The sequence below is a fragment of the Neocloeon triangulifer genome, unplaced genomic scaffold (genome assembly GCF_031216515.1).
Source record: "Neocloeon triangulifer isolate White Clay Creek 2 clone unplaced genomic scaffold, ASM3121651v1 ptg000012l, whole genome shotgun sequence".
NCBI lineage: Eukaryota > Metazoa > Arthropoda > Insecta > Ephemeroptera > Baetidae > Neocloeon > Neocloeon triangulifer.
The window spans coordinates 3,631,535-3,645,457 of record NW_026775554.1 but is presented as its reverse complement, the minus strand read 5'-3'; the positions used below and the strand labels follow the sequence as shown (position 1 = coordinate 3,645,457).

Genomic DNA, 13,923 nt, shown 5'->3' with positions numbered 1-13,923 from the left:
TATCGTGTTCAGGGCGACACGCACTCCTGAGCGCGACATGCGTGCGACAACTCGCAGCAATTAGTCTGTGCACCGCCAATTCCACCTCATCTCGCGCTCCTTTTGCGCATCCGTTCGTTTCCACCCAGTTCACTCTGAGCCAGCGCAGCAGTCATGATGCGGCTTCTTTTCCTGCTTTTCGGATTTCTCGTCGCCTTGACCAATTGCGAGTGGATCCAACTGCCGCAGGTCAACACTGCCAATGTCGACCTCAACCCTCAGCCCTCGAAGACCAGCAAATCGGACCAGACCCCATTCTCCAATTTGACAATCGACCCCTACTATATTTCAAGTCTGCAGACCTTGCACCAACAGCTTCGAGACTCGATCTGGTTGAAAAAGGAAGAGCCGAGAACCATGCAGGAAAAAATCACTTATTTGAACTTGCTCAAAAACAGGATGCTTCGGTTCATAGGTTTGGTTTGAGGCATTTAAAATTTAAAGGGTTTGCTTATATTTTTTAAACCTTTTAGCTGAAAAATTGGTCTCCTTGAATATTGAGGGCAAGAGGTCGAGTAGGAGAAGATTTGCTCGAGATCCAGGCTGGAGCCAATCAAGTGGCAACGATATTGGGTTCCCCTCTTTGGAAGTGGCCCTTTTAACCCTTTCATTTTTAGTGTTTGCAGTTTTCGTTGTAAACATGGTTCTTGTGCGTATTATAAAATCTCATAAAAAAATTAGTAATTAAAATATTTCCTGAATTCTAGGTCTTGTTTTCAAATATTTTTGGAACAACAACAACCACGGGAACCGGAACAACAGCCGGAGCATTGGGAAGACGCAGACGTAGTTTGGGCGGATCTGACAGTGAAGAGAAATTTGACGAAGCAGCTAGAATTTTGAAAGCTTTGGAAGAATTTCCATTTAAACGCGACAACTCTCTTAACCATCACTGTAGTGTTGATGACTTTGGTGGTTGCGGAGGTTCAGAAACACCTATTCCTCAAATTGCAAGGTAAATAATTCCTTTTTATCCATTACAATAATAATAATTTTTCTACAAATTTCAGGTTTTTACTGAAAATGAAACTGTGAAAAAATTGAATTTCGAATAGATGCCTAATTGTTATTTATTTGGTGCTGGTCAGGGGTTACAACGGACGTAAGACTTCACAATGAGTCTTTTGTAAAACTGAGACTTTTCGGAAATTTTTCTTTGTCTTTCGTGGTTTGTGATTTGAATAAATTATTTTAAATTAAGCTTGAATTATTAATACTATTATGATCTTTTTGAGTAAAAATGGAATTTTTTTTATAAAATTAAGAGAAAAAATTAGACTAAATAAAAACTTGCTCACTTGCTAGGAGATCAGTGAATGGCTTGACGATCTCTCTGGTGGAAAAGTAGAATATCAGTCCAAAAGTGATTGAAATGGGTAGAGCAGGCAAAGCTTTCTTGATTATTGCCAAAAGAAGCAGAGTCAGACACAGGCCGATCAGAATAGCGACGAAGCAAGCAAGAGTCATGTTCCAGTCTCCATATGAAGATACTTTGCCTACAAGGACGCTGTAGAAAATGAAGTCGCCAAGGCCCAATTTGATTCCACCTAGAAAAAAATAACAAAATTGCACAATTTCTTTAATATTTCAAATTTAAATATTTACGTTCTTCGTCGTCAACTTCCATAAAAGGTCCATGCTGTTGAGGGGCTTGTTCACTTGAGGCGGTGTAGTTCCCTGGTTGGCCTGCGACAACTCTTGGGTTGGTCGATTGATTGACCTGATTCACCCACTCTTCAGTAAAACCAGCATTGCTGTCACCTAGAATTAATAAAATTGAGCCAAAGTTAGGAATCAAGATGAAATTTTTACCAGGAGAACCTCTCCTCCCTTGACGGACTCCTCTGGGTGGAAGTTGGGGTCTTGTTTCTTCAGTTGCTGGCTCGGCTCGGTCCGCCATGCCAACAACCGTGTAAGCAACGGCAGCTGAAGTTAATAATAAATTATTTTGTACAATTTCATTAAAATTTCACATACATGAATAGATCAAGGCAGGAAAGATTTGCTCGTTTCGCTCTTGGGCTGTTTCGACGAGGATTCGCAACGGTCCTTTCGGGGTCAGCACAGCAACCAAATCTAAATATTTGGACAAATTAAATGAAGAAAAAAAAATTAAGTTCATGATAAATACCCCAGATAGAGATGACCGCCAAAACAACCCAGGACGTCCAGTCTGGGAGATATTTGATGAACACAAGGGCCATCAGGGCTGCAATGAAAATGAGATACGCCTGCTGGAGACGAAGGGGCCCCTTCCAGTGGATGCAGATCATTCCAACCACCCCAACGTTCCACATGATTGCAGCAAGAGTGAAATAGTCCATCGGGACATTGTACGCTCTCAGTACCTCCCTGTTACAACATAATTATTTAAATCAAGGACAATAAAGATTAAATGACTCACTCTAAATAGAGATACGCAAACACGAACAAGAGCATCAATGAAGACAAAATGAGCCATCCATGAATGACCTTAAATACAAAATTAATAAGTTTGATGTTATTCGTAGAAAGTTTTTACTTTGTAGAATCGGTATTTGTAGAGGAGGATCAGTATGAAGGTCATGATCACAATCACTATTAGCAAAATACCAGCATTGGCGAGGGCATTCCAAATTTTGGTGCCCGGATCGCTGCTTTCCTCATGGAATGGAGTGTAAACTCTGTGAATAAAAATGAAATGTTTCTCTCTATAAAAATATAATTTTTTAAATGGGCTTACAAGTAGACGTCTTTAGTGGTGTAGAAGGAGATTGAGCTGATGGTGGCCACCACCACCAACATGCACAGGGACACTGGCACGAAAAGTTTGATGACATGCTTTGCTCCGTACTTCAACTCTTCCTCCTCGTCCATGTACATATCAGGGCCGTGGGGACCTGCGCCATCGTCCAGTCGCGCTCTGTCATCGTACTGACCTGGACTCTGGAACATTTAATTTTTAATTTACGTGATTGATTATTTGTGATATTTTTTTCCCTACTCGAGAGGAGGTTGGTGGTGTGGGATCGTCAGCGGCATTGCCTGCTCCCTCGACGCTAGCAGGGGCTCTTTGGCGTTTGTTGGCCCTTTGCCTTGGCGGCCGGTCAGTGCCGTAGGTGGTCGCCTCGGGCACCAAAGCTTCCATCAGCGATGTGTGTTCTGAGCTGGATTGATTAGCAGACATACGAGAGATAAGAAAGGGGCTAGTGTTAGAAGCGATTTAAAGGCAGGTACATCACACTGCTCGTCACACAGATTTCAAGAAAGGTGGGAGAGCTGCAAAAAACCAAAGATAAGACCAAACTAAAATGAAGTCAAAACTTATGTATGACACAACAACATAATAAATAACTTTAAAATGTTCCTCCTCGAAGGACAAATATGTATGTAAATCAAATAATTATTTGATGATAAAACTGTTTCTTATCAGTGCAGATATTTCAGAAAGTCGATGCAAAATATTAAGGGAATAATTATCATAATTAACTAAATTAAAAATCGAAGAATAAAACGTCACAAAATACCGTGGGCGTTTTATACTTAGAAATTATTATTCCGGCATAAAATAAAATACGTGATCAAAAGTATATCTATGAATATGATGCTGATGCTACAAGGAGAGATTTTAATTCAATCTACAAGAATACTGATAATACTTGGGGCTTTGACTCGCAAATTCCGACAAAAAATAAACAAAACTCACCTTTGGCACAGACAAGTGGGCGACTCAACGGGGGCGTGGCCTCTTGGAAAGCAAACACGTAAATATTTGCGGGCGGCCGCACCAGATGGCAATAATTATAGCGGAAGCGAGCGCCGAGCGAAAGGGTTCCACTCTCACGATCACGACTCCTCCCACCTACATCTTGGGAGAAAATGCAAAACAGGACGATCCATGACGTTGCAGGTGGAATCAACAGTGCAGCGCTTTTAATTAATTAGCGTCGAGTGTTGTTGTCATACCTTTCCGGACACGCGAGAACAAGCACCGACCGGCCAGAGACGGCGACAGGAAGCACCAGAAAAGGGTCTGGAGCCGAGAAAGAGCTCCAAGGAGCGGCGCCCTAGTTGTGTTTACATACATTCCACTCGTCGAACGCCTTCGACAGGTGACACCCTGCGCCTTATCATGGCCTGATTCTTCCTCGGATGATGCCGAACGCACGATGTCGAGCCGCAAGTGGACTGCCTGAGGCCGCTGGTCCACAGCGATGCTCAAACCAGGACCATGAACATCGATGCTGCGGACGGTCTGGTATGATTGAGGCCTTGAATTATATTTTGTGTTCGCCCACTGAAGGTGTTTTTTTACAGCCAACTTGGAGACTGTGGGGTGAGGAGCGAACCCCGGGGGCTATTTTCACTGTCTACCTGAAGAAGGTTCGGTACCACAGGCCAAACAAAAGTGTCTCGGTCAGTAATATAACTGAGCGTTCTCTTCTTAGAAAGTAATGTCACTTTTCAGGAGCAGGAAGACAACATATCCCATTTAGAATGGGAGACCGTCAGGGTACGATTAGTCAAAGCTGCCACTTTGAACAAATTGGTCGAGTGCCTGGCCAGCGACGAAGGCGAACTCGAGACCACCTACGTCAACATTTTCCTTGCTACCTATAGGTCATTCAGCACAGCCTCACAGGTTCTAGGACTTTTAATAGATAGGTAAATCACTCAGTCTTATGGTTTTGCTGAAATTATTCTAAAAATTATGCTTACAGGTATAAGTTGCTTGCGAGTGACAGCGATGAAGTGGAATTACCAGACTGCATCAGACAATTGCACATGAAGTAAAATTTGGCCTTAATTATTCCAAAATTGTTACAATTTTACTTCGAACAGAACGCTGATCCTCTCGCTCCATGTGTGGCTTGACACGTACCCTGAAGACTTTGTTGATCCTCCGAAGTTTCCAGCCTTGCAAAGGCTAGACGAGTTCTGCAAGGAAAATGTTCCTGAATCTGAATTAGCTGTTAGAGTTAACCACCGCCTTGAGCGGCTCTTGCAAGGTCAACTTTCTTTTTTCCTTTTGAAGTATTTTTACCTGAACCTTATTTTCTAAATTCCAGAAGTGGGTGAAAGTTCGGCAAGAGTGCCCACAGCGGTCCTGCACAATAATGGTGACGTTCACGAAATTGTCGATTCCACCAAAGTGACTGACCTCTCCGAGTACAAATTCCCCCACATAAATGAAGTCCTTTTTGCCGAACAACTCACCTGCATGGATATGGTACTGTAGAATTTTGATTTTAATCATAATTATCAATAAAAGAAAATCAGGACCTGTTTACAAGACTCGTACCGCACCAGTGTCTTGGATCAGTGTGGGCCAGACGAGGAGAAAAGCCTGGTGCCATTGGAGGGTTAGCTGGAGGAGCGGCTGGTTCGGTTTTGGCCACCGTCAACCAATTCAATGCAGTGTCTTTACGGGTCATCAGCACTATTTTGGTGCAAGCGATTCCAGACAGGGTTGCTATCATCACAACATGGATTAAAATTGCTCAGGTGAAAATAAAAATATTTTTATTGAAAAAATTCCAAAGTAAAAACTTTCAAATTTGACAGGAATTAAGAGTGCTTAAAAACTTCTCATCTCTGAAGGCCATCGTGTCTGGCCTTCAATCAAATCCTATTCACCGTCTGAAACGAACGTGGGCCGGTTTGGACAAAGACACTTACCAGCTTTTCTCGGAGCTGGCAAGAATTTTTAGTGAAGAAAATAATCAGTTTGCTCAGAGAGAGCTACTTATGAGGGAGGGAACTGCGAAGTTCGCAAACACAGTGGGCACCAACGACAGGCAGTTGCAAAAAGCCATACAACGACAACTGAATCAAAGTGGAGTAAGAGCTTGGAATAATCATTGAACTAGAATATTTTAATTAACCTTTAAACATTCACAGACCATTAGCCACGGCACCATTCCATACTTGGGAACATTTCTGACTGACTTGACGATGATCGACACCGCAATACCTGACTTTGTGGGGGAACAAAAGCTCATCAATTTTGACAAGCGTCGCAGAGAATTTGAAATTCTTGCCCAGGTATTTACTAAATATTAAAAAAAGTGCTCATTATTTTTACTACTATTTTTTAGATCAAGCTGCTGCAAAGCGCTGCCAATGGATACTCATTCAAGTTGGATCTGAAATTTGAAGAATGGTTCAACTCAATACCAGTGTTAGATGATAAAGAGGCTTATGATCTGTCATGTCAGCTTGAACAAGCAGCACCCAGCAATACTCTTGGCAGTGCGGATTCTGCAAAGTCAAAAAAGAGGTCAGTTTGTTGTTAAAATTGTTTATAATAAGGCAATGAATAAATATTTCAGTTTATTTGGAATTAATATTTCCAAACTCATTCCCAACATCTCTCTTTTGTAAGGAAAATTAATAAATTTTAATTTTTTATCAGTTTTTTTTTTAAATTTTATTGAGATTTATTATTTTCAGGCAAGGCCACAAAAAGAATGACTCTGTAGCAAGCACAAATTCTGGAAGCAGCTCCAGTAGTTTTTATCTCAACACGAGTCACGAAACGTCGTGGCGATCATCGCGAGGGGTAACTTACTTTTCTGAATTAATTGCATCATTTCGGTTAAACAATTTTTGAAATTACAGCTTTCGCCTTCACCATTATCGTCAAAGTCGAGTTCAACTTCGTCATTAGTTTCACTAGACGCTTCTTTGGGGAGCACAGCCACGAGCGGCAGCAATGCCAAGCATCAGCAGTCGTTGGACAGCTCAAGCACCACCATGGAACCAGAGTTTTATGTGATTAAAGTGACCACAGACTGTCAGGGCCATGCCAAAGAGGGTCAGGTGATGTACAAGAGCATCATGCTGAGCAACAACGACAGGACGCATCAGGTGGTGCGGCAGGCCATGCTCAAGTTGGGCCTTGAAGGCCGGCCCGATGATTACTCTTTTGCACAAATCCTGCCACAAAAAGGTTTGCCATTTTTCAATAATTCGAAAAAGAAAAATTTATTTGTTATTAATGAAATTTTCTCAATTTCAGAATTGTTTCTCCCGCATGACGCAAATGTGTACTACGCTGTAAACACAGCCCATGACCTTAACTTCATTGTGAGACGTGCTAAGAAATTGTAACAGGGAAAGAGGTGATCGAATGTCTGGGGTTTCATTATCACAATTGTCAAAGGACTGTATGCATGTTAACCAAGTGCAATAAGAACAAATTATTTATGTATGAATTATCCACGCCTAGAGTGCAATTATTAAATAACGTTGATATTTCTGCGTGATGTTCTTCTACTTATATCGCTATTGTAATCGTCAGTATTCGTGCTAAAAATTCATGAGCTAGTGCATGTAACCCTTTTGTAACGTAACAATATAACTTGTGTGATAGGCTGAGACACAAACGAACAGTGGGCTGAGTACTGTTGCGCTATTTTGTTATCCTTTTGTATCATACTCATGTTGACCACTCAAATAAATTTTATTAATTCAAGCTTTTGACTATGCTATTTATATTTTTTTTAATTACGATTCCTTCCCAGGTTATGTATAAACAAATAATAGTAAAAGAAATAATCATAATATACAAACAAATAAAATTTTAAGAAATAAATTACTTAATTTCTTTTTTGCTAGTTAAAATTCACAAAATTTTCAGCTGAAGATTTTAAATTCCCCCTCTCTTTTGCTGTTGATATATTAAATTGGTTAATCGATCTCATCACTTATCAGATCATTGCAAAATTGAAGTGATGCAAATTACATATTTGCGCATTGTGACGGGGCGGCCTGCAACATCCCGCCTCTCCCTGCTCCAAACCTCCGGAATCGTCCAATGAGCGACGAGCTTCTCAATGTCAACACACGGGCTACGACCTTTAGCAACAGAGTCGAACTCGAACGTTTATTTTTCACGCGTGACAATCACACCACATGATTGACTGAGATTGTAGGGTCAGGCGATCACTTGCTGACCTCGATAGGCGTTGAAATGTTGGGCAATCCGTCGGCACTGCTGCTGCTTTTCGGCCTTTTCTGCCAGCTATGTCTCGCCTACAAACCCGTCGTCCTCATCCACGGCATCTTGGCCGAAAAGGGTTGCATGGATGTAGTCGGCAAAAGGATTAAAGAGGTATAAATTTTGGCTACTCAATGTTCTGTTATGTAATTCAATTTGAAACGCACAAAAATTATATTATTATACACAATAATCCATCCTCCGATCAGACGCAGTTTTTTAGTTTTTTCAATTTTCTCATATACTGCTATGTTATTTGAATTTACTGAATTTAATCAAAATTCCAGGTTCATCCTGGTACAATTGTGTACGCCACAGACAGATTCATTGGCTGGTCCAGTTTGGCTCCAATGTGGCACCAAGTGGATGCTCTTGCTGCTGACTTGATGAACATCACCAAAGCTCATCCTGAAGGAATTCATTTAATAGGTGAGATCCTAATTTTGAGATTTAAAATAATATTTAATTTCTTATTTTATTTCATGTAATTAAAATTAATTGTTAAAAGAAAAATAATAATTTTAACTAATATCAAGTGGCAGAAGTGAAAGCTATAAAATGATGTATTGTTGCAAAATAAACAGAGAAAATAACTTGCTTATTTGTAATAATTTATTGCAGGCTACTCTCAAGGCGGACTCGTTAGCAGAGCGATACTGGAAAAATACCCAGACCATAATGTGCAAACTTTTATCTCTTTGAGCTCTCCGCAGGCCGGTCAATATGGAAGTAAAGCTATTTTATTTTTACAGAATATTTTGACTTGATTTTAATTTTGTCTCTTTAAATAGCAAAATTTTTGCATCTCTATTTCCCGAACCTGTGGCTTAAAACGGCGTACGAAATATTCTACTCAGACGTCGGCCAGTACACCTCAGTTGCTAACTACTGGAACGACCCTCACCACCAGAAACTGTACTATGATTACAGGTGATTAAAATTTCTTATATTTTACAGAGATTCCCTAACATTTTAATTTTTAGTGTATTTCTTCCTTTTACCAACAACGAGAAATCGTCAAACCAAAGTGACGTTTACAGACAGGGTTTCCAGAAAATTAAAAAGCTCGTTTTGATCGGAGGTCCTGACGATGAGGTGATTACACCCTGGCAATCTAGGTATAAATTTAAATCTTACTTTTTATTTATTAACTGAAGTCTAAAAATTAAGTCACTTTGGGTATTATAATGAAAACGAGACAGTAGTCGACATGAAGGATCAAGATTTCTACCAGAAAGACATGTTTGGTCTGAAGACTATTGACACCAGTGGACGCCTCCACGTGATCACTCAGCCAGGAATTGACCACTTCAGCTGGCATGTGAACCTGACCGTGATTGACACCCACATCATCCCGTTCCTTGACTAGGTGCAGTGCAAAGTTAGTGTCCGTTGAGTACCCTAGTAGTGTAGAAGAGGCATGCTTATTGACGAGGTCATTTAACCTGAGAAATATTTCTTTACATCTCATTCAGTTCCAGTCATTTGTTGCACAAGAAGTATCAACTTATTATTATTTGTGATATTTCGTAGACATGGATATTGTGAAATATAAACCATGACATGCAAGATTAAATAATGCTCAAAGTTCATTATTTTATGGACTGAAGTGCTGCTTGATACAATCAAACGTTTTATATTAATCTTTTATTAATAAAATTCAACATGGAGTAAAGTATTAAAAATTAAAAAGAAAAAAATTAACTCACAAATTTTTGTCTTAGTAATATTCAAAACAATATCCTGAATCCAATTTTGATGTAGTTATTAACTCTTGTATATACACTTTTGTTTCTTAAAAAAACTTGCCAAGAGAACTCCCACCACGACTGTCCTTACAATTTGCAGAGGTTAAATTGTTACCATAGACAAGATAAATTAAATTATGGATTTTAATTTAAAAAAATTTTGTTATCTGAAACTTAGCCCCCCCCCCCCCCCCCACCAGTGGCAATGAACTTTTTAGTCCTCTACTATACAGGCTCAGACAGTTCTTTGACCCGATGTGAACAGGCAGGTCGAATGAAAGTGTCAAATTTGATATCTCTTGCTAATCGCTGAAAAGCAATGTTATTGTTGCATCAAGCGGTACTTGGGTCGAGGGATGCGGTTAGCGACCGGAATCGTTTGCGGCTCCATATCGAGATCTTGTGAAATTTCCAAAACTCCCAGCCTTAACCGACCTCCTGAAATTTCTCAAAATTTTCATGCGCCACAGTAATTTCACGTTGGCTGTTGTTATCATTAAAAACTTTGCAACGGGCACGTTTATCAGGAAAAGAAAAAAATTGCCTTCCCCTCGACGAAGCAAATTAAAAATTTGAATTTTTACACACGCTTGTAATACAGTGTTTCGCTGTCAAAACTAATCTTTTGCTTATAAGGGAGCCTCCGCCGAGTCTAGAGGATCATAGTCTGTCATGAGAACCCTAGCAACGCCGAAGATAAAAAATTGTAAATCACACAAAATGAAAAAAAAATACGAAAACATTTCTGAGCTCCACGTTGGCACTGATTTTAAAATTAATTAGCATTTCCGCATGCCCAAAAACTTTTTTTAATTATTTGCACCCTGAACTGTGAAAGTTTTGCATTTCCTTTAATTTCAATTATTAAATTATATTTACAAATAAATGAAATGTTTTTTGTGCATTTTTTCACAAAAATATCACACAAATTGACCTGCCAGCAACAATCAGACCTTTTAATAATTAGCAATTTTTTTTTAATAGTTACCTATACTTTGTGGTATTAATTAAATTTAAATAAAATTAATTATAAGAGAATAAAAAAATTCATGTTCAAAATTTAATATTTTTTAATCTGCCCATCAAAAACTGCATCTGCCATCGGCCAGTTTTCCAACGTCAATTCTGAGCTAAGATCATGCTTTTTTGTAAAATAAAATTTTTATATTTTTATTTTTTACTAACTGAAATGCACTACAACCTAGAATTATTGCACTTCAATTTTAGAGACCACAAAAATTAAGTGCAACTATAATTTGGCAACTTTTTTCCTAATTTTTCCACACAATGTCCTCTATCCACTTTACGTAGTTTGAAACTCTTGTGTACACTCCCGGGCTGTTGCTGTAGCCACAAAACTTTCCAAAAGAAGTAACTCCGACCACACTGTACATGCAGTAAGGGTCTTTCCTCACAAACTGCAGAGGTCCACCCGAGTCGCCCTAAATAAAAATTAATTAAATCACAAAAATGAGACCATTTTCATTATCATTTTAATTTTACTTGGCAAGTGTCTTTTCCTCCCTGCAACTCTCCAGCACAAATCATGGAACTGTCGTCGATGCCTCGTCTCAACTTGCTGGTGGTGGCTTCATTCTTGTATGTTTGGTTGCAAACTGGATGCTCTATCGGGGTTAAGGAAACCTTCAGTAGTCTGTCACTTGTGTCTTCAGCTAAAATTTCAGTCGTTTAGTTCAAGTTATTCTTTTATAAAATTAAAAATGTAGCACTCACTGTATCCAACGCGACCCCATCCTGTGGCAACGAATTGTCTCTGCTCACCAGGCCCAGGGAGTTCTTTGACCCGGTGCAAACAGGCCGGTCGAACGAACGCGTTGAATTCAACGTCTCGGGCTAATCGCAGCAAAGCAATGTCATTGTACCGAGCCGGCGGTCGGTACTCAGGGTGCGGAATGCGATCGGCGACCAGAACCATTTGCGGTCGGGCTCCGTCGAAATCATTTGAAATTTCTAAATCGCCCAACCTGACAACCTTAACGGCCCCCCTGAAATTACCAGAAACGTGCTCAGTCACGGCGTGCTATTTTATTTTTATCATAAAATTCGTTCTTATCAAAAAATATACTTTCAGGTCAAGAAAATTCAGAAATTAAAATATTCACTGACGCGTCTCTGCTGGAAATGCAGTGTGCCGCTGTCAAAACGAATCGCTCGCTAATAAGGGAGCCTCCGCAGTACCAGTTCGGGTCCGTTTCTGACCCATATCCTAACAGAGCCTGAAATTGAATTTTAAAAATTATCATTTTCGCAGAATTTATCAAAATTAACCATGTGCGGAAATTCCTTGGGGCTCGCAGGCTCTCCGCCAACCACCAGAATGGTTCCAACAGCAGCGCAGGTGGACTTATTAATATATTGAACGTCGTCGTCGATTTGCAGAGTCGGCGGCGCCTCAAGAACAAAAACTGATTTGGCATATTCTCTGCACTCTGAAATTATAAAAACGGTTAAATTTAAACTCGCTTATTTTCAATATCTTACAACGAAACTGCAAATAAATAAATATTTTAAATTATTTTCTCCACCTACTTTGTTCACTCCTCGTATTCAGTGCGGTTGGGGGCAGTGCAAAGGGCTTTAATGTACTCGTTGCAACTGCTGGTCTCGGAGTTGTTTTCCGCGTGGCTGGTCTCGTACCTGAGGACCCTGCTGGCTGCTGTTGTGGCAGCATGGCCTGTTGCTGACCAGGGCAGCAAATAATCGGATGATTTAATTGGAAACTGCATAATCGCGGTCGCCGACCCACGCGGAGATCTTGCAATGCCTGCTCGCAATTCTGCAAAGGTGTGCACGTTCCAGACACTCCAAAATACGTTGAGCACTGATCTCCTGAAAAAGCAATTTTATTTAGTTCTAATTTTTAACTGAAAGTAATTTTTTTATTAACACCGGTCAGTTTTAAGTCTCCTATTTTTCTTTTTAGTAAGAACAATTAAAGTTTTTGTTTTTTACAAATAATCAACAATTTAACTGATTATTATTTTAAATTTTCCATTATCATAATGCTGGTATGCCTTTATTGTAGCACAACAAATTAATTCGCCACCTCTTAATGTTTGCTCAAATTCTGTTAAACAAGGAAAGTGAGCAGCTAAACATTAATTGTATTTTGCTGATCGCAAAAAGCGTCCGTTATAATTTTTTATTTGGAAATCCCCACAACATATTTGATTTCCTTTTCCTCTATCTCTTCATCTTGCCGTTTCAAAGATGAATAAAAATATTGTTTCAATAATTTTAGTTTTTGTTAACTATGAGTTTTGAAAAATTAATTCACTTATATCAATAATCAATTTTAAATCATAATCAAATGTTTGCTATTGCGATTGCATTATTTGAAATTGATGCACGAAGAAGTCACGACTGGTTTGTGCGAATGAACGCCGCTCCGTGTTTTTCTCACGCCTTGATTGTAGGTTAAGCACGCTGGCGTGACCTCAACAAATAGCCGCAGCTTTTGATAATTTTGTTTTCAAAACACCAGCAGCAAAATGCAATTTTTATTCTAGTTAAAAAGAGAAGTCGAAAAAATAAAGAAATTGTATTGTCATAGCGGCCTGACTGATAAATAATAATTACCGTTGTAAAACTGCGCCCAGGAGAGCGAGATTTGCGCGAGCACCAGGGCCACAGCCGAAATCACAACTTTCGCGAGCACCATCGCCGGCGCGTCTGCTGCTACGCTCGCCTCAAGACTAATTGAACTTTTAAGGATGAGAACCGCAAGAGTGTTTCCTACGGAGGGACTTGAAAGTTACGTCACTGGCCTTGGAGAGCACGTCTGTTCTACACAAAAAGTCAGGCATTACTCATTCGATGCTGCGATGCACGTAACACGCAAGCCGGGGCGTCAAATTAATTGCAAATTGACCGTGTCGCGGAGCAGCAGAGTGCTGCGATTTTACCAACAGGGAATTACTCTACTAGACTCGTGTTTGAAGTCATGTTGCTCTAGAGTGATCAAATGCGTCAACTAGAAAATGAAAACATTTCACATTAAATAAATTTTATTCATTTTTATTTTTATAATTAAATAATTATAAGATTAACTAAATATTAATAATTTATTATTAATTTTTTTTTATTAAATTGCAATAAATTTGGTCGACTTTCTAAATGAAAAGATTGCCTATC

General features: G+C 39.5%; 5 protein-coding genes across 6 annotated transcripts; 3 read left to right on the top strand and 2 right to left on the bottom strand.

Annotated features, from left to right (window-relative positions):
• Positions 1-118: 118 nt before the first annotated feature.
• LOC132196839 (uncharacterized) lies at positions 119-1,240 on the top strand. The gene is made up of 4 exons (XM_059619753.1): positions 119-454; positions 513-688; positions 747-994; positions 1,050-1,240. Exons 1-4 carry the CDS (start codon positions 154-156, stop codon positions 1,072-1,074), a joined length of 750 nt encoding a protein of 249 aa, XP_059475736.1. The 5' UTR covers positions 119-153; the 3' UTR covers positions 1,075-1,240.
• On the bottom strand, positions 1,092-3,714 carry LOC132196834 (presenilin-1). The gene is made up of 10 exons (XM_059619748.1): positions 3,678-3,714; positions 3,023-3,185; positions 2,762-2,964; positions 2,561-2,702; positions 2,444-2,511; positions 2,171-2,391; positions 2,017-2,115; positions 1,852-1,965; positions 1,645-1,800; positions 1,092-1,586 (listed from the first exon to the last, which is right to left on the bottom strand). The coding sequence occupies exons 2-10, from the start codon at positions 3,164-3,166 to the stop codon at positions 1,318-1,320; spliced, it is 1,416 nt and encodes a 471-aa protein (XP_059475731.1). The 5' UTR covers positions 3,167-3,185; positions 3,678-3,714; the 3' UTR covers positions 1,092-1,317.
• A 132-nt stretch (positions 3,715-3,846) lies between these two features.
• On the top strand, positions 3,847-7,495 carry LOC132196832 (ral guanine nucleotide dissociation stimulator). 2 transcript variants are annotated; one of them, XM_059619745.1, is made up of 13 exons: positions 3,847-4,276; positions 4,336-4,434; positions 4,493-4,683; positions 4,740-4,808; positions 4,861-5,027; positions 5,088-5,248; positions 5,299-5,523; positions 5,584-5,859; positions 5,920-6,063; positions 6,117-6,298; positions 6,472-6,580; positions 6,640-6,970; positions 7,040-7,495. In XM_059619745.1, the coding sequence occupies exons 1-13, from the start codon at positions 4,250-4,252 to the stop codon at positions 7,129-7,131; spliced, it is 2,073 nt and encodes a 690-aa protein (XP_059475728.1). In that variant the 5' UTR covers positions 3,847-4,249; the 3' UTR covers positions 7,132-7,495. The 2 variants fall into 2 exon arrangements, with proteins under 2 accessions (XP_059475728.1, XP_059475727.1); XM_059619744.1 differs by having other exon boundaries at positions 3,848-4,276; positions 4,487-4,683.
• A 363-nt stretch (positions 7,496-7,858) lies between these two features.
• Positions 7,859-9,732, top strand: LOC132196838 (lysosomal thioesterase PPT2 homolog). Its single transcript, XM_059619752.1, has 6 exons — positions 7,859-8,134; positions 8,308-8,449; positions 8,642-8,749; positions 8,812-8,950; positions 9,004-9,138; positions 9,191-9,732. The coding sequence occupies exons 1-6, from the start codon at positions 7,994-7,996 to the stop codon at positions 9,387-9,389; spliced, it is 864 nt and encodes a 287-aa protein (XP_059475735.1). The 5' UTR covers positions 7,859-7,993; the 3' UTR covers positions 9,390-9,732.
• A 1,088-nt stretch (positions 9,733-10,820) lies between these two features.
• LOC132196835 (venom protease-like) lies at positions 10,821-13,603 on the bottom strand. Its single transcript, XM_059619749.1, has 7 exons — positions 13,369-13,603; positions 12,319-12,618; positions 12,058-12,218; positions 11,896-12,005; positions 11,503-11,774; positions 11,272-11,441; positions 10,821-11,210 (listed from the first exon to the last, which is right to left on the bottom strand). The coding sequence occupies exons 1-7, from the start codon at positions 13,448-13,450 to the stop codon at positions 11,040-11,042; spliced, it is 1,266 nt and encodes a 421-aa protein (XP_059475732.1). The 5' UTR covers positions 13,451-13,603; the 3' UTR covers positions 10,821-11,039.
• Between the last annotated feature and the right edge of the window lie 320 nt (positions 13,604-13,923).